The 23,549-nt window shown below is 38.9% G+C and overlaps 1 protein-coding gene across 1 annotated transcript in view; it reads right to left on the reverse strand.

The window, feature by feature from the left end:
• Nucleotides 1-23,549, reverse strand: part of DOCK3 (dedicator of cytokinesis 3) — a gene marked incomplete at its 3' end in the record, with an annotated part of 615,312 nt that overhangs the window by 202,569 nt on the left and 389,194 nt on the right. The window contains exon 6 of the mRNA XM_080804908.1: nt 12,633-12,781. Coding sequence (XP_080661034.1) covers nt 12,633-12,781 — 149 coding nt within the window. The remainder of the gene's footprint in view (nt 1-12,632; nt 12,782-23,549) is intronic.

The following is a 23,549-nucleotide window of genomic DNA, read 5'->3' on the forward strand; positions in this document are numbered from 1 at the left end:
GGGAGGCAGGGCAGCAGAGTACTGAGGGGCATGGGCTCTGATGTCAAACTGCCTGGTTTGCATTCTGGCTCTTCCATCATGCTACACTGTCCTATCTATTCTAACAGGCTGTTGCAAAGATCAATCCATGGAAAGCATTTAGCACACTGTCTGGCATTGTAAACTGCTACTGCTGTTATAATTATCATAATTATGTGTTACATCATTAGCCAAAATATGACCTAAGGTACAAGGACTGTGATCAAAGAGATACAATGTCTGGAAATGAGACTCTTGAACAGATGGACACAAGCAGGAGGTATATATCTATGCATATCTATATACAGATGAAGTATAGAGCCTAGTCTTCAAAAATGGTCTTACTAATTGTTTAGGTGAACAGTCTTCGCAAAAACATTTAGTGTTGTCTCACCACCGGCCATTGATCACTCACACACTCATTCCAATAATTCCGTAAATATTTATTAACACCTGCTCTGTGTTAGGTTCATGCTGAACTTAGTGACACAACATTGAATAAGAGATACTCCTGGTCCTACATTCTTTCATGTGCACCTCTTTAAAGGCCCTGGATCTCTATATCAAATTCTTTGACTTTTATATTTCTTTAGAATGTTCTATATTCTACTCTATTTTCCTTTGTATCTTTTTCTTCTGTGGTTCCTCATCTGAACCACAGAACATAGAAAATAATTTGAAGTTAATTAATTATAAACAATGGATATTTTAAGTTAGCAGGATTTAGTTCTCCCCCAAAATTGGTTCAATGGCTAGAGATATTAAGATTTCCTTTATACACCTAGTGAATCATTGAACACTACACCAAAAACTAATGATATACTATCTGCTGGCTAACTGAATTTAAAAAACAACAACAAAAAGTTTTCCTATATGTACTGGCTTTTCCTAATACAGTAAAAAGAGCATATAGATAATAACTATACTAATGAAAGCATGGCTTATTTATATTTATACAGTAATGTAATAAGACATAAATAATAATAGCTACATTTTACTGAACATTTACTTGGGATAGGCATTTTATATATATCATCTTTTTTTTATTAATTTAATTTCTTTTCAGTGTAACAGAATTCATTGTTTATGCACCATACCCAGTGTGCCATGCAATACATGCCCTCCATAATACCCACCACCTGGCTCCCCCAACCTCCCACCCTCCACCCCTTCAAAACCCTCAGGTTGTTTTTCAGAGTCCATAGTCTCTCATGGTTCACCTCCCCTTCGATTTCCCCCAGCTCCCTTCTCCTTTCCATCTCCCCATGTCCTCCATGTTATTTGTTATGCTCCACAAATAAGTGAAACCATATGATAATTGACTCTCTCTGCTTGACTTATTTCACTCAGCATAAGCTCTTCCAGTCCCGTCCATGTTGATACAAAAGTTGAGTATTCATCCTTTCTGATGGAGGCATAATACTCCATAGTGTATATGGACCATATCTTCCTTATCCATTCATCCGTTGAAGGGCATCTTGGTTCTTTCCACAGTTTGGCGACCGTGGCCACTGCTGCTATGAACACTGGGGTACAGATGGCCCTTCTTTTCACTCCATCTGTATCTTTGGGGTAAATACCCAGTAGTGCAATTGCAGGGTCATAGGGAAGCTCTATTTTTCATTTCTTGAGGAATCTCCACACTGTTCTCCAAAGTGGCTGCACCAACTTGCATTCCCACTAACAGTGGAACAGGGCTCCCCTTTCTCCACATCCTCTCCAACACACGCTGTTTCCTGTCTTGCTGATTTTGGCTATTCTCACTGGTGTAAGATGGTATCTCAATGTGGTTTTTTTTTTTTTTTTTTTTTTTTTTTTAATTTTTTATTTATTTTCAGCGTAACAGTATTCATTGTTTTTTCACCACACCCAGTGCTCCATGCAATCTGTGCCCTCCCTAATACCCACCACCTGGTTCCCCCACCCTCCCACCCCGCCCCTTCAAAACCCTCAGGTTGTTTTTCAGAGTCCATAGTCTCTCATGGTTCACCTCCCCTTCCAATTTCCCTCAACTCCCTTCTCCTCTCCATCTACCCTTGTCCTCTATATTATTTGATATGCTCCACCAATAAGTGAAACCATATGATACTTGACTTTCTCTGTTTGACTTATTTCACTCAGCATAATCTCTTCCAGTCCTGTCCATGTTGCTACAAAAGTTGGGTATTCGTCCTTTCTGATGGAGGCATAATACTCCATAGTGTATATGGACCACATCTTCCTTATCCATTCATCCGTTGAAGGGCATCTTGGTTCTTTCCACAGTTTGGCGACCGTGGCCATTGCTGCTATAAACATTGGGGTACAGATGGCCCTTCTTTTCACTACATCTGTATCTTTGGGGTAAATACCCAGCAGTGCAATTGCAGGGTCATAGGGAAGCTCTATTTTTAATTTCCTGAGGAATCTCCACACTGTTCTCCAAAGTGGCTGCACCAGTTTGCATTCCCACCAACAGTGTAAGAGGGTTCCCCTTTCTCCACATCCTCTCCAACACACGTTGTTTCCTGTCTTGCTAATTTTGGCCATTCTAACTGGTGTAAGGTGGTATCTCAATGTGGTTTTGATTTGAATCTCCCTGATGGCTAGTGATGATGAACATTTTTTCATGTGTCTGGTAGCCATTTGTATGTCTTCATTGGAGAAGTGTCTGTTCATATCTTCTGCCCATTTTTTAATATGATTATCTGTTTTGTGTGTGTTGAGTTTGAGGAGTTCTTTATAGATCCTGGATATCAACCTTTTATCTGTACTTTCATTTGCAAATATCTTCTCCCATTCCGTGGGTTGCCTCTTTGTTTTGATGACTGTTTCTTTTGCTGTGCAGAAGCTTTTTATCTTGATGAAGTCCCAGAAGTTCATCAATGTGGTTTTAATTTGAATCTCCCTGATGGCTAGTGATGATGAACGTTTTTTCATGTGTCTGATAGCCATTTGTATGTCTTCATTGGAGAAGTGTCTGTTCATGTCTTCTGCCCATTTTTTGACATGATTATCTGTTTCGTGTGTGTTGAGTTTGAGGAGTTCTTTATAGGTCCTGGATATCAACCTTTTGTCTGTACTGTCATTTGCAAATATCTTCTCCCATTCCGTGGGCTGCCTCTTTGTTTTGTTGACTGTTTCCTTTGCTGTGCAGAATATCATCTTTAAGCAACATGGGAAGTAGGTAGTATTAGATCCATTTTATAATTGAGGAAACTGAGGTCCAGAGAGGTTAATGAAGTGGACTCTATTTTTAATTTCTTAAGGAATTAAAAAGGGGCAGAGTTGGGCTTGTCTCAAACTATGTCTGTCTTACTCTGAGCCTATGGTATTTCCAACGTACCTGCTATCTTTCTACTAATAACCATGAAAGTTAAATACTAATAAGTGACTATAATCAATTAAATAATAATAGTTTGAGGGATGATTTTGTGCAAATATATTAATACAGAAGGAAACATGCAGATTGGTGAATGAGTGGCCCCTAGTCATAAGAGCAAACCTATTTTATTACTTAGATTCACATTCACGTAGTGCCTGCCAAGTGCAGACATTGTGCTAAGTGCAGGGTATGATGATGAGCAAAACAGATGCACAAAGAGTGAGAGAGAGAGAGAGAGAAATTTACTCATCACAACATAACTTCATGGAAGGATTTTGACATATGCACACTTTAACATCATTATCTCAGACTTCTTGGATATAGCAACGTACTAATTGATGGCCACAACAATTATCAGAGTATCAGATATAACTGTATATATCAGATATATCAGATATAACTGATATATATCTGATATCAGATATATATATATCTCATATATATCAGATATAACTGATATATCAGATATATTAGATATAACTATATCAGAATAACTCTAAGAAGAATTTGTTGGAACCTTCTGCTAATTTCAGGTGTCCCAAAGCTGGAAAATATCACCACGTCCTTAAAGGGAAAGTACTGAGTTGTAAGGCCTTCTGAGTCCTAGCTAAAAATCGACTCAGAGAAAACTTGGTGTGAAGGAGGGGGTGGCAGTATTTTCCGCATATTACAACCCAAACTTCTGCTTGTGCTGCTTCCTCTAAAAGCAATTCCCTTGGGGAAGGATATAAACTATAGGGGAATAAAGGGACATGGGTGGGTTAGGATATATGAAAATCTGAGGGAGAGGGTACAAAAGAGAGGGGGAGTAGAGAGACTATGATAGAGGGAGAGAAAGACAATATAAGAACTATAAATTATATACTGATGATTTGTCTTTAATGTTGAAATCTCAGAATAAAAAGATATGAATTATTGCATTTGACCCTTAATCTATAGAAACATCATTCTAATTCAATAAAAGCTTGTAAAATGTTTACACCATATTCAAATCTGTACTTTCTTACTAAAGATGAAATACAAAAATCTTATAAATTATTCTATGAATAAAGCCTTTCTTACTTAGGTATTTTTCTAAGGCAATCTCTTAGTTTCTAAGATCAATTAAGCTGTGTTGGTCCTAGGTTAACACAAGTTTAATTTAGTAGGTATGCTATAGTAGTGATGAGATTAGAATGAGAAGAAACTTATAGCAACATTTTTATGGAAGGTGTTGAAAATATTAACACATTGAAATTATACTGCTAGACAAATTGTTTTAAATCTTCAACAAAGTAGGAAAAAACATCCAGGGGAAAAAAGACAGTCTCTTCAATAAATGGTGCTGGGAAAATTGTACAGCTATGTATAGAAGAATGAAACTTGACCATTCTCTTACACCATACACAAAGATAAACTCAAAAGGATAAAAGATCTCAATGTGAGGCAGGAATCTATCAAAATCCTAGAGGAGAACATAGGCAGTAACCTCTTTGACATCGGCCACAGAAATTTCTCTCAACTTTTGTAGCAACATGGACGGGACTGGAAGAGATTATGCTGAGTGAAATAAGTCAAGCAGAGGGAGTCAAGTATCATATGGTTTCACTTATTTGTGGAGCATAACAAACAATATGGAGGACAAGGGTAGATGGAGAGGAGAAGGGAGTTGAGGGAAATTGGAAGGGGAGGTGAACCATGAGAGACTATGGACTCTGAAAAACAACCTGAGGGTTCTGAAGGGGCAGGGGGTGGGAGGTTGGGGTGGTGGGTACTAGGGAGGGCACGGATTGCATGGAGCACTGGGTGTGGTGAAAAAACAATGAATACTGTTACGCTGAAAAGAAATAAAACATTAAAAAAAAAAAAAAGACATGTCTCTAAAGACAAAGGAAACAAAAGCCAAAATGAACTTTTTGGACTTCTCCGAGATCAAAAGCTTCTGCACAACAAAGGAAACAGTCAACAAAACAAAGAGGCAACCCATGGAATGGAGAAGATATTTGCAAATGACACTACAGTCAGTGGGCTGATATCCAAGATCTATAAAGAACTCCTCCAACTCAACCCTCAGAAAACAGATAATATGCCAAAAATGGGCAGAAGACATGAACAGACACTTCTCCAAAGAAGACATACAAATGGCTATCAGACACAGGAAAAAATGTTCATCATCACTAGCCATCAGGGAGATTCAAATCAAAACCACATTGAGATGCCACCTTACACCAGTTAGAATGGCTAAAATCAACAAGACAGTAAACAACGTGTGTTGGAGAGGATGTGGAGAAAGGGGAACCCTTTTACACGGTCGGTGGGAATGCAAGTTGGTGCAGCCACTTTGGAAAACAGTGGGGAGATTCCTTAAGAAATTAAAAATAGAGCCACCCTATGACCCTGCAATTGCACTACTGGGTATTTACCCCAAAGATACAGATGTAATGAAAAGAAGGGCCATCTGTACCCCAATGTTTATAGCAGCAGTGGCCACAGTCGCCAAACTGTGGAAAGAGCCAAGATGCCCTTCAACAGATGAATGGATAAGAAAGATATGGTCCTGGGGCACCTGGGTGGCTCAGTGGGTTAAAGCCTCTGCCTTTGGCTCTGGTCATGATTCCAGGGTACTGGGATCAAGCCCTGCATTGGGCTCTCTGCTTAGCAGGGAGCCTGCTTCCTCCTCTCTCTCTCTCTGCCTACTTGTGATCTCTGTCAAATAAATAAATAAAATATTTTAAAAAAGAAGATATGGTCCATATATACAATGGAATATTATACCTCCATCAGAAAGGATGAACACCCAACTTTTGTATCAACATGGATAGGACTGGAAGAGATTATGCTGAGTGAAATAAGTCAAGCAGAGAGTCAATTATGATACGGTTTCACTTACTTGTGAAGCATAAGGAATAACATGGAAGACATTAGGAGAAGGAAAGGAAAAGTGAGTTGGGAGAAATCAGAGTGGGAGATGAACCATGAGAGACTATGGACTCTGAGAAACAAACTGAGAGTTTTGGAGGGGTTTTAGGTGAGCCTGGTGATGGGTATTAAGGAGGGCACATATTGCACGGAGCACTGCGTGTGGCGCATAAACAATGAATCTTGGAACACTGAAAAAATAAAATAAAAAAAAAACTCCATTGGTGAGGATGTAATTAACTGACTTATTCTTTGAATGGTAGTCTTATACAGAGATAATGGCTAGTTCATTTGAGTACAACTTTGTTTTATGCCCTTCCTGTATTTCAGCTTCTAAAAATATAAGAACACAACATTTTAAGTGCTGATTTTTACACGATATATTTTTTTAATTTTTACTTATGGAATGAATGTGCACATATGTAAACAGCCAACAAGTATAAGCCATAGAAATTTAATTCGGGGGACGCCTGGGTGGCTCAGTTGGTTAAGCAGCTGCCTTTGGCTCAGGTCATGATCCCAGCGTCCTGGGATCGAGTCCCACATCGGGCTCCTTGCTTGGCGGGGAGCCTGCTTCTCCCTCTGCCTCTGCCTGTGCTCGCTCTCTCTCTCTCCCTCTCTCTCTCTGACAAATAAATAAATAAAATCTTTTAAAAAAATTTAATTTGGGCTCTTCATTTTTTTTCATCAAATAAATAAGAATTCTTTTTTTAAACAGCTAATGGTAAACATTTAATAGTACACATTTAATTAAAGGTCTAATTGAGGACATTTACTTAAAAATGAAGCAAACCTAGTTTGTACTGAACAGATTCTGAGTTATAATTAAAATTCTGCACTAATTCTTTGTTTTTAGCTTTTAGAAAATTGTGGTAAAATATGTATAATACAAAATTTGCCTTTTTTTTTGCAGGTGATTGATTGATTGATTGATTGATTTTTGGAAGCCTGTCTGTGTGTTCAGAACCAAGCTCTGGGGCACACTGCTTCTTTTTAAAAAAAAATTTTATTATTTTTTAATTGCCATTTAACCATTTTTTAAGTGTACAATTCATTGGTGTTAATTGTATCCAGAATATTGTGCAACCTTAATCACTATTTCCAGAACATTTTCATTATTTCAAACAGAAACTCTGTACCTATTGAACAATTACTCTTATTTCTGCCCCCCCACCCCCACCTCCGTGACCTCTATTCTACTTTCTGTCTCTGTGATTTTGCCTAGGGTAGGTCCCTCATATAAGTGTAATGCACCTTTTATGTCTGGCTCAATAATATTCCATTGTAGGTATATACCATATTTTATTTATTCATTCATCTGTTCAATCAACACCAGGATTGTGTCCACCTTTTTGGCTATTGTGAATAATGCTATGAACATTGGTGCACATGATTCTGTTTGACTCCCGGCCTTCAGGTTTCTTATTAATTAATTAATTAATTAATTATGAATTCTTAATCTCAGAAAACAAAAAAAAATGTTGTATATAGATGTGGAGAGCGCTGCATTTAATTTAAACTCTAAATAAATGAGTATAATACCAGTTTACTTTCTATCCTTAGAAAATTAAAGTTCTAGTTCAGTGTTAAATCAGATATATACTATGGGACATACAGTGTTCACACTAGGAGAATAGAACAAAGATCGAATAACCCAGAGACTAGAAATACTGGCAATAATTTGCTTGGTTTTAAGACTCACACTTAAAAATAATCAGAGAGATGGTAAGGTCCTGCCGAAAGTATATAGACTTTGGAATCAGTCTGGGTATAAAAACCAGTTCTGCCACTCACTATGCAACAATGGAAAAAGTACTTTGGAGGCTCAGTGTCTTCATCAGGTAAAACAGAACTCTTGTCTTGGAGAAGCATAATAGCATTTCATTACAACAATGCATATGTTAGGGGTACCTGGGTGGCTCAATGCATTAAGCATCTGACTTTTTGCTTCAGCTCAGGTCATGATCATATGGGTTGTGGTACCCCATATTGTGTTCCGTGGGGAATCTGCTTGAAGCTTCTCTCCTCTGGCCCCTCCCCCAACTTGCACATGTGCTCCCTCCCTCTCTTTACTAAATAAATCTATGAAAAAAATGCATATGTTAGGTCATGCACTTGCCACAGTTACACAAGTAGATGTACTCAATAATTAATAACTGTTATTAATAGCTTCTGAAATAGGTTCTGACAAGGCAGAGCTATCATGTCTGTGTAAGGGGTTATGGAAAAGGCATAAAAGTTTAAAATAATATATGATTAATATTTACTTACATCAACTAAAACATAAAAATAATTCCACAAACACTGATTGTTCATTTCCCACATGCCAACATATGCTAAGCTTCAGTGTTTTATGGCACTTACAGAAGTGCGGTGAGATAAGAAGAGTGGAACTCTCAGGGCATAAAACAGAACAATGGATATAGTTATCAGTGCTGGGCTACCGTATGGAACAAGTCTCCTTTACATAACCTAATGTACAAAGTGTCTTTATTTCTACAGTATACCATCTCTTCTTTTAAAGTAAGAAGGAAAATTTTTTAAAGGGTTAGTTCAAGTGAGAACCAGAGAACAGTCCTATCAATTCTGGGGGCAAAGGTCTTTTTTCTTTAATAATGATATATGTACAAAGTTCTTATTCAAGTTTTTATCTTTTCCACTGGTAATAGAGGGGAAAATGGAAGGAAGAGGAAGAGTAGGAGAGGAGAGAAGTGGAGTAGAGGAGAGAAAAGAGGGAAAATGATTCAAAGAAGCTGGGAGAGGAGGAACAGGGGAGAGGAGAGGGAGAAGGGAAAGAAGGGAAGGGAATGGAACTACATCCCTGATTTTTATACTTATTACAATGGACATATAAATATTCCCCAACATACATATATTTTCCTGAGAAAAAATTATTAATGAAGGTGGGATAACTCTGCAATTTACTTGATAGATATTTATTATGGTCTTTGCCTTTTTCAAATATAATTTGAACCATTTCCAAGCCATCAGCTTTAAGTTTCCAGATCTGATTGGTCTGTTCTCTAAGTTTTGTTACAAAGAGATATTGATATTTCTTGAATATTTCTCTTCTTCATTACTGGTATGCACAACTGCAGTGAAACTGCAACATAATGACCTACATACAACTTATTATCATCATTTCAAGTTTAAAATTTGCTTGGCACATAGTAATGTTATTTTTGCAATTATTACTATCATTAATTTATTAAACAAATTAAACATTTTATAACATGGTACTGTTTGTGGCTGAGGAGACAGAATCAGTAGCTATGCTGTGAGCTAACATCCAGTATTTTGCCCGATTTTTAGTGCCCAGAATTAGATTTAGAGAATACTATCTGATCTATGGTACACCTGAAGTCACCTTATATTATACAAGGAGTCTGTGGTGTGTGCCAAGCAATCCTACTGACAGTCAAGAAAGGGTGTAATTTAATGAAACAAACAAGGATAGGATGCTGTCACTTCAAAAAGGCCACAAATAGGGGCGGCTGGGTGGCTCAGTGGGTTAAAGCCTCTGCCTTCGGCTCAGGTCATGATCCCAGGGTCTTGGGATCGAGCACCACATCGAGCCCCGCATCGGGCTCTCTGCTCGGCAGGGAGCCTGCTTCCTCCTCTCTCTCTCTGCCTGCTTCTCGGCCTACTTGTGATCTCTGTCAAGTAAATAAATAAAATCTTTTAAAAAAAAAGGCCACAAATAGCTAATTTAGGGTTGTATTTTTTTTCTTTTCTAAAGATGAATAGCATCCACTCTGGGTTGGATTGACTTGATAAGATTCTGTGTTTCCTCTTTCCCAATTTGCTCTTCCACTTTTGCAAGAACACATTCTCAAGTCCCTTTAGAAATTGGAAGGGGAGGTGAACCATGAGAGACTATGGACTCTGAAAAACAACCTGAGGGTTTTGAAGGGGCGGGGTGGGAGGGTGGGGGAACCAGGTGGTGGGTATTAGGGAGGGCACAGATTGCATGGAGCACTGGGTGTGGTGAAAAAACAATGAATACTGTTACGCTGAAAATAAATAAAAAATTAAAAAAAAAAAAGAAACAGGCTATCAAAAGTAATTTCCACATCCATGAATACTTTAAAATGGCTTTGGCTGGCCCTTCCACTTGATTAGACAGTTTGGCTCTTCATAAAATCCTGGCTGGCAAACCATTTCCTAAGAGAATTTTGAATATTTTACTTCACTATATTCTAGCATCCACTGTGACTGAAAAAACTTTTAAGGTTGGTGTAATTCTTATTCTTTTGTAAGAAGACTTGTTTTCAGGGTCCCTGGGTGGCTCAGTAAGTTGAAGCCTCTGCCTTCAGCTCAGGTCATGATCTCAGGTCCTGGGATCAAGCCCTGTGTCAAGCTCTCTGCTCAGCAGGGAGCCAGCTTCTCCTCTCTCTCTGCCTGCCTCTCTGCTTACTTGTGATCTCTCTCTGTCAAGTAAATAAATAAAATCTTAAAAAAAAAAAGAAGACTTGTTTTCCTGCCTGAAAACCTTTTAGGATCTTTTCTTCATCCCTGAATACTGAAATATCTTAAAGGGCCTTGATGTGGGTTTTGGGTTTTTCCCCCTATTCATTATACTAGGTATTTGGTGGGCTCTTTCAAACTAAAACTCCTGGCTCTTTGGCTCTGGAAAATTCTCTTCTATCATTTCTTTAGAATTTCCTCTTTATTGTCTTTGTTCTTTTCCCAGAAATTATAATATCTGATGTGAGACACATCAATTATAATACCTGATGTGAGACATATCATGACGATGATGAGAGACACACACGCCCCGATTAAACCTCTGTATTGTTCTTTCTTCAACCTTTCCCATCTTTTTCTTTTATTTTCCCAGAGATAACATAAAATTGTCTTACTGGTCTCATCTTGAATGTTTTATTTTGGAAATCCCATTCTCCATTACCTTTTTGGCATATATTATTCTACATAATGGGTCTTAATTCTCTTTGAGGATGCACAGAGGGTTTTTTTTTTTTTTTTAGAAGTTTTTTACTAATCTCTAGGTGTCTTTGGAGCCAGGTTATTTCCTGGGGGCAAAGTATTTTTGTTTATCCTGGTCTCTCTTCCCTGTTGAAGGATTTTTTTAAAACACCTGGTGATACTGAATTGTCTATCCCAATTTAAAAGACACTAGAAACATGGGGAGTTCTTAAATACAGTGGGTGAACAGCAAGCTTCTCTTTGCAGTAAGTAGAAGGGATCTGATCATTATACTTTGGAACCCTTAAATGGCACAATATGGAGAGCTTTGCAATAAGGTTCCAGTTCACATTCTTGTTGCCCAGTTCTCCCCAGACAGTCTGTCTTCGTATTTGTTTATCTGAAGGGGAAACAAATACCTGGATGCCAGTCTTTCTACTCATGGCAGTGGGTTAGTCCTTTTATATAATTTTAAGCAATCCCCCCTTTTTAAGTACCGAGGCACATTCCTATCCTCCATGATTCTGCAAACTGCAGGACAGAACAGCTCTTTCATTAGCTAAACTTTCTTTCACATATACTGGGCTTCCTCCATCACTAAATACTCTAAATACTTTCCAGCTTCTAGCAATGATTTCATATATCCTGTTTATTTCTGAGCCCCCTACCATTCTTTTTATTTTTATCATTTCAGTGATGTCTTGAGAGGGGGAAGAGATAAAGACTTGTACTAAAATATATTTAAGGTGTATGTATATCTTAAATAGGAAGTGACCTAGTCACTTCAAAGTTCAGTGAACTTGATTTTAAGATAATGAAACAAAGTCACTTGAGAATTATATCAGTTTTATATCTGGGAAGAAATAAAATTTGAATACTATCTGCTCTATCTTCCTATGCCAAAGTCTTAGAATACTATGAAAACAGCAAAGAATCATACTTACTGCATAAATGCAGGACTATTTTTGAATGACAAATTAGTTAAGAATATTTTGAAGTACAGATGTAGATAGGTCTCATTTGTAGCATATGCTCATTCAGATTAATTGTATGGCTATAAAATGTAAAAGACACAGAGTTCACATGAAAAAATAAAGATACAAAAAGATGAAACAGAAGTATACTCTGATTACTGAGATCTGGAATCAAGGATTTGAGCTGGAAGAGACCTCAGATGATAATGCAGTCCAATTATTTAATTTTCCAGAAGTGAAAATAAAGACTGAGAGAGTTTCAATGTATAGAGCCAGTGAATGTCCTTTGCTAAACTAAAAGAAACAACTACTCAGTAAAAACGATCAAAGCTTGATGGAGGATATAACAATGTCTTTTCATCACTAAAGAGAAGCTTTGATCAGGTACAAACTCTGTAATAATTGAGTTAACATAAATGTAACTGAAATGCCCAAATTATATTCATACTTACTCATTACCCCAGTCCAGGCGCACGGTGATATGCCGCTTAACCTCCCGCACCTGATCCTGAGTAAGGTGACCAGACAGTAGCTGCCTTCGAAGGTCAATAAGTTCATTCATCACATGGCGTAGCTTGTAGAAAAGATCTACTTTGTGTTTCTGAAAGGGCATTTTTGGTGTTGGATGAAATGAAAAAGGGATATGGAGAGAGAATGAAAAAAGAAAGAGAAATAGTTAAACTATGAAAAGTGTTCATTTCTCTAAACCTCTAAAAAAGGAAATGTAAAGAGGAGCATATTTAAGAATCTTAAAACAAAGTCCTCAGTTTCTACTGTGTAAAAATCTCTATATAATGACATATAATGAGTAATATGATTGATCTGGATCATGCAAAGTACCATTTATCTCTACTCCATTCTGGACAATTCATTTTCCAGTAAATCAGAGTTACTAAATGTAAACAGAACAGAAAGTTAAACAGGAACCTAGAGCTGTTTCCTCTATCAGAAGTTCCTATGTATAACATCTCTGATTTATCTAAGAGGGATATTCAAGCTGGGGAGGGCAGAGAGAGAATCCCTTGCTCTACTTTGAAGGAACAAAGGTTTCAATAAAAAGCCACAGTCTCTGGAGTAACATCACTCCAGGTTTCCAGGCCTCATCTAGTTTTAATTAGCTTTTGTAAACAATATGTGTCCCTAGTGTCACAGATTTCTACTCTTTTAAGTTTAATAAAAAGTGTCACCTTATAAGAGTTAAGTGGAAACATCTTAATGAACTTAATTATGGCTATCATAGGGGTTTCAAACTTTATAGGTAAAAAATGTAAATGTCATGACAGTAGATGCTTGAGGAAAAAGATTTACTTAAGAATATAGATTTTAAAACTAAAGTCTTATTTTCACAAGTGCAATCTTGATTTAGAAATGTTAGGTTTCTGTTTCTGTTACAGAGAAGCATGATTTTATATGATAATTAAAAGTCTTGGGATGTAATTTAATTATAAAGAATGCTCTTTGAGGTCAGATCAACCTGTACCATAGGGTTAGGAAAGCCTCTATCTGGAAATTCCCCTAAAAAGACCCTTGCCAAAATAAGCTTAAGTAAAGTAACTATAAATAAAATTAATACTAAAGCAAACTACAAACTAGCAGAATCAGCTAATATTCTGAGGTGGCAGTGATCTTATAATTAAAACATTCAGGACATCATGCTACTTAGAAATCATCTAATGGAGCATGAGACCTTTAAAGGCCCATCTCATAGAGAAATTATTTTTAAGTAGAAGACCTTAGGAATCATGCACTCTAATGACATCATTTCAAATAGCATGCGGTCCTTTCTTCACTTGATGATCACATGGAGAAAAGTTAAGTACCTTGATGGCACACAATGCTGGCAGAAGGGCAGAACTCACAAATTCTTGCCAATTCAAGTAACAAGGCCTAAGCAAATTATATCATCTGGAAAATTGAGATCTTAAGGTAAGCAATAAAGGCAATGTGGTCTTTGCTTCCAGGACACGCATTTTTGATAAAACAGGGCCACCTATCTAAGTTTAAAATAGAATGTTATTTTCCCATCAAACCATACACAGTAATCTATTGCATACACACATAAGCATTTATTCATTCACTTGATTTACAAATGCTTATGGAACACCTGATGGGCGCTATCACTCTGTTGTGATCCAAAGACCCTGCTTCCGTGATTTCATTCTAGAGAGCAGAGATGGACCAGAAACAAATACATAATGGTGGTGATAAGTTCCAAAAAGAAAATTAAAGCAGAGTGGGGTCAGAAGGTGGCCAGTGGTGGATTCGCTGGGGCATGGGGGAAGGTACTGCTTCAGGAAGGGTGGTCAGGGGAACATTCTTTACAAGTAGAACTTTAAGTAGGAACCTGAATGAAATAAGGGGACAGCATTTGGGAAAACTGGGGAGTTTATTACACTGTTAACTAATTGGAATTCAAATGAAAAATTGAAAAAAAAAAGGGAAATTTTATGAGAGGAGTCAAGATGGCGGAGAAGTAGCAGGCTGAGACGACATTGGGTAGCAGGAGATCAGCTAGATAGCTTATCTAACCATTGTGAACACCTACAAATCCAACGGGAAATCGAAGGGAAGAAGAGCAACAATTCTAGAAACAGAAAATCGATCACTTTCTGAAAGGTAGGACCTGCGGAGAAGTGAATCCAAAGCGATGGGAAGACAGACCGTGGGGGGAGGGGCCGGCTCCCGGCCTGCGGTGGAGCAACAGAGCACAAAATCGGGACTTTTAAAAGTCTGCTCCACGGAGGGACATCGCTCCAGAGGCTAAACCAAGGGGAAGCCCAGTGGGGTCAGTGTAACCCCAGGTCCCGCGGGGTCACAGAAGGACCGGGGGTGTCTTGAGTGCCGCTGAGCTCACAGGTATTAGAGCAGGGAAGCTGGCTACAGTGACAAAGCCAAGGAGTGAGCTCTCAGCCCGCGGTTACCTTGTGCCAGTTGGAGGCTGGGTGGGCTCAGATCACGGCCGGAGGCCACGGAGACGGAAGCGACTGGGCGCTTTTCTCCAGCTTCCAGCAATTGACTGCTTTCCTCCAGGCACGACCGCAGGCCAGGGAGGCGGGGCGGTTGGGCGCTTTTCTCTGAGGGCGCACTGAGGAGCGGGACCCCAAGCTCTCGGCTCCTCCAGGCCAGAGATTAGGAGGCTGCCATCTTCATTTCCATCCTCCGGAACTCTACTCCACGGAAAGCGCTCAGGGAACAAGAGCTCCCGAAAGCAAACCTGAGAGGATTACTTAGCCTGGCCCCTGGCAAGGGCGGTGCAATTCCGCCTGCAGCAAAGACACTTGAGAATCACTACAACAGGCCCCTCCCCCAGAAGATCAACAAGAAACCCAGCCAAGACCAACTTCACTCACCAAGAACAGTGGAATTCCACAGGAGGAGAAAGCAAATTTTATCTGGACAAAATGACAAGGTGGAAAAACCCACCACAAAAAAAAAAAAGAACAAGAGGCAGTACCGAAGGCTGGGGACCTAATCAATACGGACATTGGTAATATGACAGATCTAGAGTTCAGAATGACGATTCTCTAGGTTCTAGCCAGGCTCGAAAAAGGCATAGAAGATATTAGAGAAACCCTCTCCGGAGAGATGAAAGCCCTTTCTGGAGAAATAAAAGAACTAAAATCTAACCAAGTTGAAATAAAAAAAGCTATTAATGAGGTGCAATAAAAAATGGAAGCTCTCACTGCTAGGATAAATGAGGTAGAAGAAAGAATTAGTGACATAGAAGACCAAATGACAGAGAATAAAGAGGCTGAGCAAAAGAGAGACAAACAAGTACTGGACCACGAGTATTTGAGAGATAAGCGACACCATAAGACGACACAACATTAGAATAATTGGGATTCCAGAAGAAGAAGAAAGAGAGAGGGGAGCAGAAGGTATATTGGAGACAATTATTGGAGAGAATTTCCCTAATATGGCAAAGGGAACAAACATCAAAATCCAGGAGATGCTAAGAACGCCCCTCAAAATCAATAAAAATAGGTCCACACCTCGTCACCTGATAGTAAAGTTTACAAGTCTTAGCGACAAAGAGAAAATCCTGAAAGCAGCCCGGGAAAAGAAGTCTGTAACATACAAGGGTAAAAACATTAGATTGGCAGCGGACCTATCCACAGAGACCTGGCAGGCCAGAAAGAGCTGGCATGATATATTCAGAGCACTAAACGAGAAAAACATGCAGCCAAGAATACTTTATCCGGCTAGGCTATCATTGAAAATAGAAGGAGAGATAAAGAGCTTCCAGGACAAACAAAAGCTGAAAGAATTTGCAAACACCAAACCAGCTCTACAGGAAATATTGAAAGGGGTCCTCTAAGCAAAGAGAGACCCTAAAAGGAGTAGATCAGAAAGAAACAGAGACAATATACAGTAACAGTCACCTTACAGGCAATACAATGGCACTAAATTCATATCTCTCAATAGTTACCCTGAATGTTAATGGGCTAAATGCCCCAATCAAAAGGCACAGGGTATCAGAATGGATAAAAAAACAAAACCCATCAATATGCTGCCTACAAGAAACTCATTTTAGACCTGAAGACACCTCCAGATTTAAAGTGAGGGGGTGGAAAACATGTACCATGCTAATGGGCATCAGAAGAAAGCTGGGGTGGCAATCCTTATATCAGATCAATTAGATTTTAAGCCAAAGACTATAATAAGAGATGAGGAAGGACACTATATCATACTCAAAGGGTCTGTCCAACAAGAAGACCTAACAATCTTAAATATCTATGCCCCTAACATGGGAGCAGCCAACTATATAAACCAATTAATAACAAAATCAAAGAAATACATCGACAGTAATACAATGATAGCAGGGGACTTTAACACTCCCCTCACTGAAATGGACAGATCATCTAAGCAAAAGATCAACAAGGAAATAAAGGCCTTAAATGACACACTGGACCATATGGACATCACAGATCTATTCAGAACATTCCATCCCAAAGCAACAGAATATACATTCTTCTCTAGTGCACATGGAACATTCTCCAGAATAGACCACATCCTGGGTCATAAATCAGGTCTCAACCGGTATCAAAAGACTGGGATCATTCCCTGCATATTTTCAGACCACAATGCTCTGAAGCTCGAACTCAATCACAAGAGGAAATTTGGAAAGAACGCAAATACATGGAGACTAAACAGCATCCTTCTAAAAAATGAATGGGTCAACCAGGGAATTAAAGAAGAATTGAAAAAATTCATGGAAACAAATGATAATGAAAACACAATGGCTCAAAATCTGTGGGACACAACAAAAGCAGTCCTGAGAGGAAAATATATAGCGGTACAAGCCTTTCTCAAGAAACAAGAAAGGTCTCAAATACACAACCTAACCCTACACCTAAAGGAGCTGGAGAGAGAACAACAAAGAAAGCCTAAACCCAGCAGGAGAAGAGAAATCATAAAGATCAGAGCAGAAATCAATGAAATAGAAACTAAAAAAACGATAGAACAAATCAACAAAACTAGGAGCTGGTTCTTTGAAAGAATTAATAAGATTGACAAACCCCTGGCCAGACTTATCAAAAAGAAAAGAGAAAGGACGCAAATAAATAAAATCATGAATGAAAGAGGAGAGATCACAACCAACACCAAAGAAATACAAACAATTATAAGAACATACTACGATCAACTCTACACCAACAAATTTGACAACCTGGAAGAAATGGATACATTTCTAGAGACATATAAACTACCACAAATGAACCAGGAAGAAATAGAAAACCTGAACAGATCCATAACCAGTAAGGAGATTGAAACAGTCATCAAAAATCTCCAAACAAACAAAAGTCCAGCACCAGACGGCTTCCCAGGGGAATTCTACCAAACATTTAAAGAGGAATTAATTCCTATTCTCCTGAAACTGTTCCAAAAAATAGAAATGGAAGGAAAACTTCCAAACTCATTCTATGAGGCCAGCATCACCTTGATCCCAAAACCAGACAAGGATCCCACCAAAAAAGAGAATTACAGACCAATATCCTTGATGAACACAGATGCGAAAATTCTCACCAAAATACTGGCCAATAGGATCCAACAGTACATTAAAAGGATTATTCACCACGACCAAGTGGGATTTATTCCAGGGCTGCAAGGTTTGTTCAACATCTGCAAATCCATCAATGTGATACAATACATTAATAAAAGAAAGAATAAGAACCTTATGATACTCTCAATAGATGCTGAAAAAGCATTTGGCAAAGTGCAGCATCCCTTCCTGATTAAAACTCTTCAAAGTGTAGGGATAGAGGGCACATAACTCAATATTATCAAAGCCATCTATGAAAAACCCACCGCAAATATCATTCTCAATGGAGAAAAACTGAAAGCTTTTCCGCTAAGGTCAGGAACACGGCAAGGATGTCCGTTATCACCACTGCTGTTCAACATTATACTAGAAGTCCTAGCCTCAGCAATCAGACAACAAAAAGAAATTAAAGGCATCCAAATTGGCAAAGAAGAAGTCAAACTATCACTCTTTGCAGATGATATGATACCATATGTGGAAAACCCAAAAGACTCCACCCCAAAACTGTGAGAACTTGTACAAGAATTCAGTAAAGTGTCAGGATATAAAGTCAACGCACAGAAATCAGTCGCATTTCTTTACACTAGCAACAAGACAGAAGAAAGAGAAATTGAGGAGTCAGTCCCATTTACAATTGCACCCAAAACCATAATATACCTAGGAATATACCTAATCAAAGAGGCAAAGAATCTATACTCAGAAAACTATAAAGTACTCATGAAAGAAATTGAGGAAGACACAAAGAAATGGAAAAATATTCCATGCTCATGGGTTGGAAGAACAAATATTGTGAAAATGTCTATTCTACCTAAAGCAATCTACACATTTAATGCAGTCCCTATCAAAATCCCATCCATTTTTTTTAAAGAAATAGAACAAATAATCCTAAAATTTATATGGAACCAGAAAAGACCTTGAATAGTGAAAGCAATATTGAAAAAGAAAGCCAAAATCGGTGGCATCACAATTCCAGACTTCAAGCTCTATTACAAAGCTGTCATCATCAAGACAGTATGGTACTGGCACAAAAACAGACATACAGATCAATGGAACAGAATAGAGAGCCCAGAAATAGACCCTCAACTCTATGGTCAACTAATCTTCGACAAAGCAGGAAGGAATGTCCAATGGAAAAAAGACAGCCTCTTCAACAAATGGTGCTGGGAAAATTGGACAGCCACATGCAGAAAAATGAAATTGGACTATTTCCTTACACCACACACGCAAACAGACTCAAAATGGATGAAGGACCTCAATGTGAGAAAGGAATCCATCAAAATCCTTGAGGAGAACACAGGCAGCAACCTCTTTGACCTCAACCGCAGCAACTTCTTCCTAGGAACATTGCCAAAGGCAAGGGAAGGAAGGGCAAAAATGAACTATTGGGATTTCATCAAGATCAAAAGCTTTTGCACAGCAAAGGAAACAGTTAACAAAACCAAAAGACAACCGACAGAATGGGAGAAGATATTTGCAAACGACATATCAGATAAAGGGCTAGTATCCAAAATCTATAAAGAGCTTATCAAACTCAGTACCCAAAGAACAAATAATCCAATGAAGAAATGGGCAGAGGACATGAACAGACATTTCTGCAAAGAAGACATCCAGATGGCCAACAGACACATGAAAAAATGCTCCACATCACTCGGCATCAGGGAAATACAAATCAAAACCACAAGGAGATACCACCTCACACCAGTCAGAATGGCTAAAATTAACAAGTCAAGAAATGACACATGCTGGCGAGGATGCGGAGAGAGGGGAACCCTCCTATGCTGTTGGTGGGAATGCAAGCTGGTGCAACCACTCTGGAAAACAGTGTGGAGGTTCCTCAAAAAACTGAAAATAGAGCTACCCTATGACCCAGCAATTGCACTACTGGGTATATATCCTAAAGATACAAACGTGGTACTCTGAAGGGGCACGTGCACCTGAATGTTTATAGAAGCAATGTCCACAATAGCCAAACTGTGGAAAGAACCTGGATGTCCATCAACAGATGAATGGATAAAGAAGAAGTGGTATATATACACAATGGAATACTATGCAGCCATCCAAAGAAATGAAATCTTGTCATTTGTGACAACGTGGATGGAACTAGGGTAATATGCTTAGCGAAATAAGTCAATCGGAGAAAGACAACTATCATATGATCTCTTTGATATGAGGAAGTGGAGATGCAATGTGGGGGGGTTGGAGGGGAGGTAGGAAAAGAAAAAATGAAAAGATGGGATTGGGAGGGAGACAAACCATAAAAGACTCAATCTCAAAAAACAGACAGAGGGTTGCTGGGGGGAGGGGGGACGGGAGAGGGTGGTGGGGAAATGGACATTGGGGAGGGTATGTGCTATGATGAGTGCTGTGAAATGTGTAAACCTGGCGATTCACAGACCTGTACCCCTGGGGATAAAAATACATTATATGTTTATTAAAATAAATAAATAAATCTAAAAAAAGGGAAATTTTAGAGGCATAAGAAACAGCAAGAACAAATGCCCTGCTGTGGAAGTGAACTTGGCATGTTCATGGAAAACAGAGAGGTCAGTGCTCCTGCAGCGAAGTGAACAAGGGGGAGAGTGGTGGTGATTCAGTCAGAGAGACAACAGGGACCAGATTAGGCAGGACCTTTATGTAAGCCATGTGAAAGAGTTAGGCTTTCATTCCAAGCAAGATGGGAAGCCACTGGAGATAGGGAGCAGAAGACTGATGTGATAGGACTTAAAGTTTGAAAGCATCACTCTGAGTGAAAATAGACCATGAAAAAGCAAAGAGAAAAGCAGGGGTTCCAGTCAGAAAGCTATTCATTACAACAATCAACAGGATGACAGTTGATTAGAGAAAGGTAAGAATGGTCATGTAAAACTTTAAGGACTTGGAGATTAGACATATTTTGTACGTAGAGCTGTTGGGACCTGCTGATGGATTAGATGTGGGATATGAATGGAGATAAGGATTACTCTTTTTTCCTGGCGTGGGGAGCATGTCTGGAGGAGGGAAACAAGGTTCAATTTGGACATGCTAGGTTTGACATTGAGTTTCAACATTTACAGGCCAGGAAAGTGAGGAGTATCTAGCACAGGAAACTAAGAAGGAAAAAGCAGTGAGATAACAGGAAAAGCAGTAGTGTATTGAATATAACAGGGTTTTAAGGAAGACTGTCAAATGCACTGAGAGGTTAAATAAAAATCTCTATTTAATTTAATTTAATTTTTTTTTAATTTTTTATTTATTTTCAGCGTAACAGTATTCATTGTTTTTTCACCACACCCAGTGCTCCATGCAATCTGTGCCCTCCCTAATACCCACCACCTGGTTCCCCCACCCTCCCACCCCGCCCCTTCAAAACCCTCAGGTTGTTTTTCAGAGTCCATAGTCTCTCATGGTTCACCTCCCCTTCCAATTTCCCTCAACTCCCTTCTCCTCTCCATCTACCCTTGTCCTCTATATTATTTGTTATGCTCCACCAATAAGTGAAACCATATGATACTTGACTTTCTCTGTTTGACTTATTTCACTCAGCATAATCTCTTCCAGTCCTGTCCATGTTGCTACAAAAGTTGGGTATTCGTCCTTTAATTTAATTTAATTTATTTATACTTATTACTGAGAGTTAGCCACTGCATTGTGGTGGCCATCCTTGACTTCCATAAGGCAGTTTTTAATTCAAGAGTAATGGGAGAGAAGGGAATGGGAATAGAGTACAGACAGCTCTTTTGTAGAATTTTCGCTAACTGGAAGCACAGAAATAAGGTAGTAGAACAGTGTTGTGCAATCAGGCGAGGTTTTTTTTTTTAATGAGACAAAATTTCTGGCTATTTTTATGCTGAAGGGAATGATTTAATAAAGAGAAAAAATTTGATGATGCAGGTGTTAAGTCCTTCAGTAGCCAAGAAGAGATGGGTCCTGGGTCAAAAGGGAGGCTCTGTTTAGGCTGAATATTCAATATATTGTCACAGAGGAAACACAAAGAATTCAGATAATGACAGAGGCATTTGGGATATTTGGTGACAGGAGAACTAAATTTTTCCTCTGGGTGCCTTATTCTCAAGGAAATAAGAAGTAAGTTCATCAGCTGAGAGTGAATAGGGTGGGAGGGGGGTGCTGGAGATTTGAGAATAGAGAAGATAAAACAGTTTCAGAGGGAGTAGTAACACAATCTCAGCAGGAGATAGGTAGTTCAACTGATGGATGGTTTTGAGATTTGTGAACACTAATTAAAAGTGTGGTTATGTGTATTTTTTTAAGCCAAGTGTAATGATGTATATTGATACCGAAACATAAGCATGTATGTACATATATGTATGTGTACGCATGTATATCTATGCACAAATATACACATGCATGCATACACAAAATATTTATGTAACATATACATGCACACATATACAATAATGATGCCAGAATATACTAATACAGTCTTTTAAAGAATTAAACAGTCATTTATTAATCAAGAGTTTTTAACAGATTATACTGTCCAAAGATGACTACAATTCCTCCCACATACTATTCTGCAAAAATGTGACCCTCACACTCCTCCAGTATGAGATGGAATCTGTTTCTTCACACTTTTGAATCTGGGCAGTCCCTGGGAATGCTCTAACCTATCGAACACAAGCCCAGGGAGCTAAAGGTAGTTCTATAAGCAGCCCTTCACTTGTCTGGCAGCTTCAGCCTCCTACCCCTTGGAATACACACTCCTTCTGGGAGGTTCTCTCTCAGAATCCAGCTATCCTGCTGTGAAAAGCAAATGCTGCATGGAGAGGCCACAAGGAGACACTCACTGGAGTGTAAGCCGTCCCAGCTGTATGAGTGAGCCATCTTAGCTGCTGTGCCTAGCCCAGCAGAACCTTCAGGGGACTGCAGCTCCTACCCAAATCTGACTGCAACAGAATGAGAAACCCTATGTGAAATCTACCCAGCTGTGCTCACTCTATCAAAAGAAGAATGAAATATAATAAATAAGTGCTGTAAGCTACTAAGGTTTGGGATAGTTTGTCATGTAGATAATCAGGAAAACTGTACAATATTTTTTCCAAAAAGAAAAACCAGTTATTATTTCTAATTATATGAAGCTAGGAATGCTAACCCTGCACTAAGAATGAAATGGATCACGTAATTAGAAAGTAGAACAATTATTACAATCAATGTGGTGTTAATTTCTTTCTCCAGGCCAACCTAACAACCTCTTTGACCAGAGGCCTTAGCACTCGAGGCTGTTCCACCTGCGCCGCTATGACACCACACTGCACTCTTGGATCTGCTACCTGCAGACACACACCATTCAGGGGGAGCAATCTGGAGCGAGTGGCCGCAGAGCACACAATTT

Source organism: Martes martes (genome assembly GCF_963455335.1).
Source record: "Martes martes genome assembly, chromosome: 1".
NCBI lineage: Eukaryota > Metazoa > Chordata > Mammalia > Carnivora > Mustelidae > Martes > Martes martes.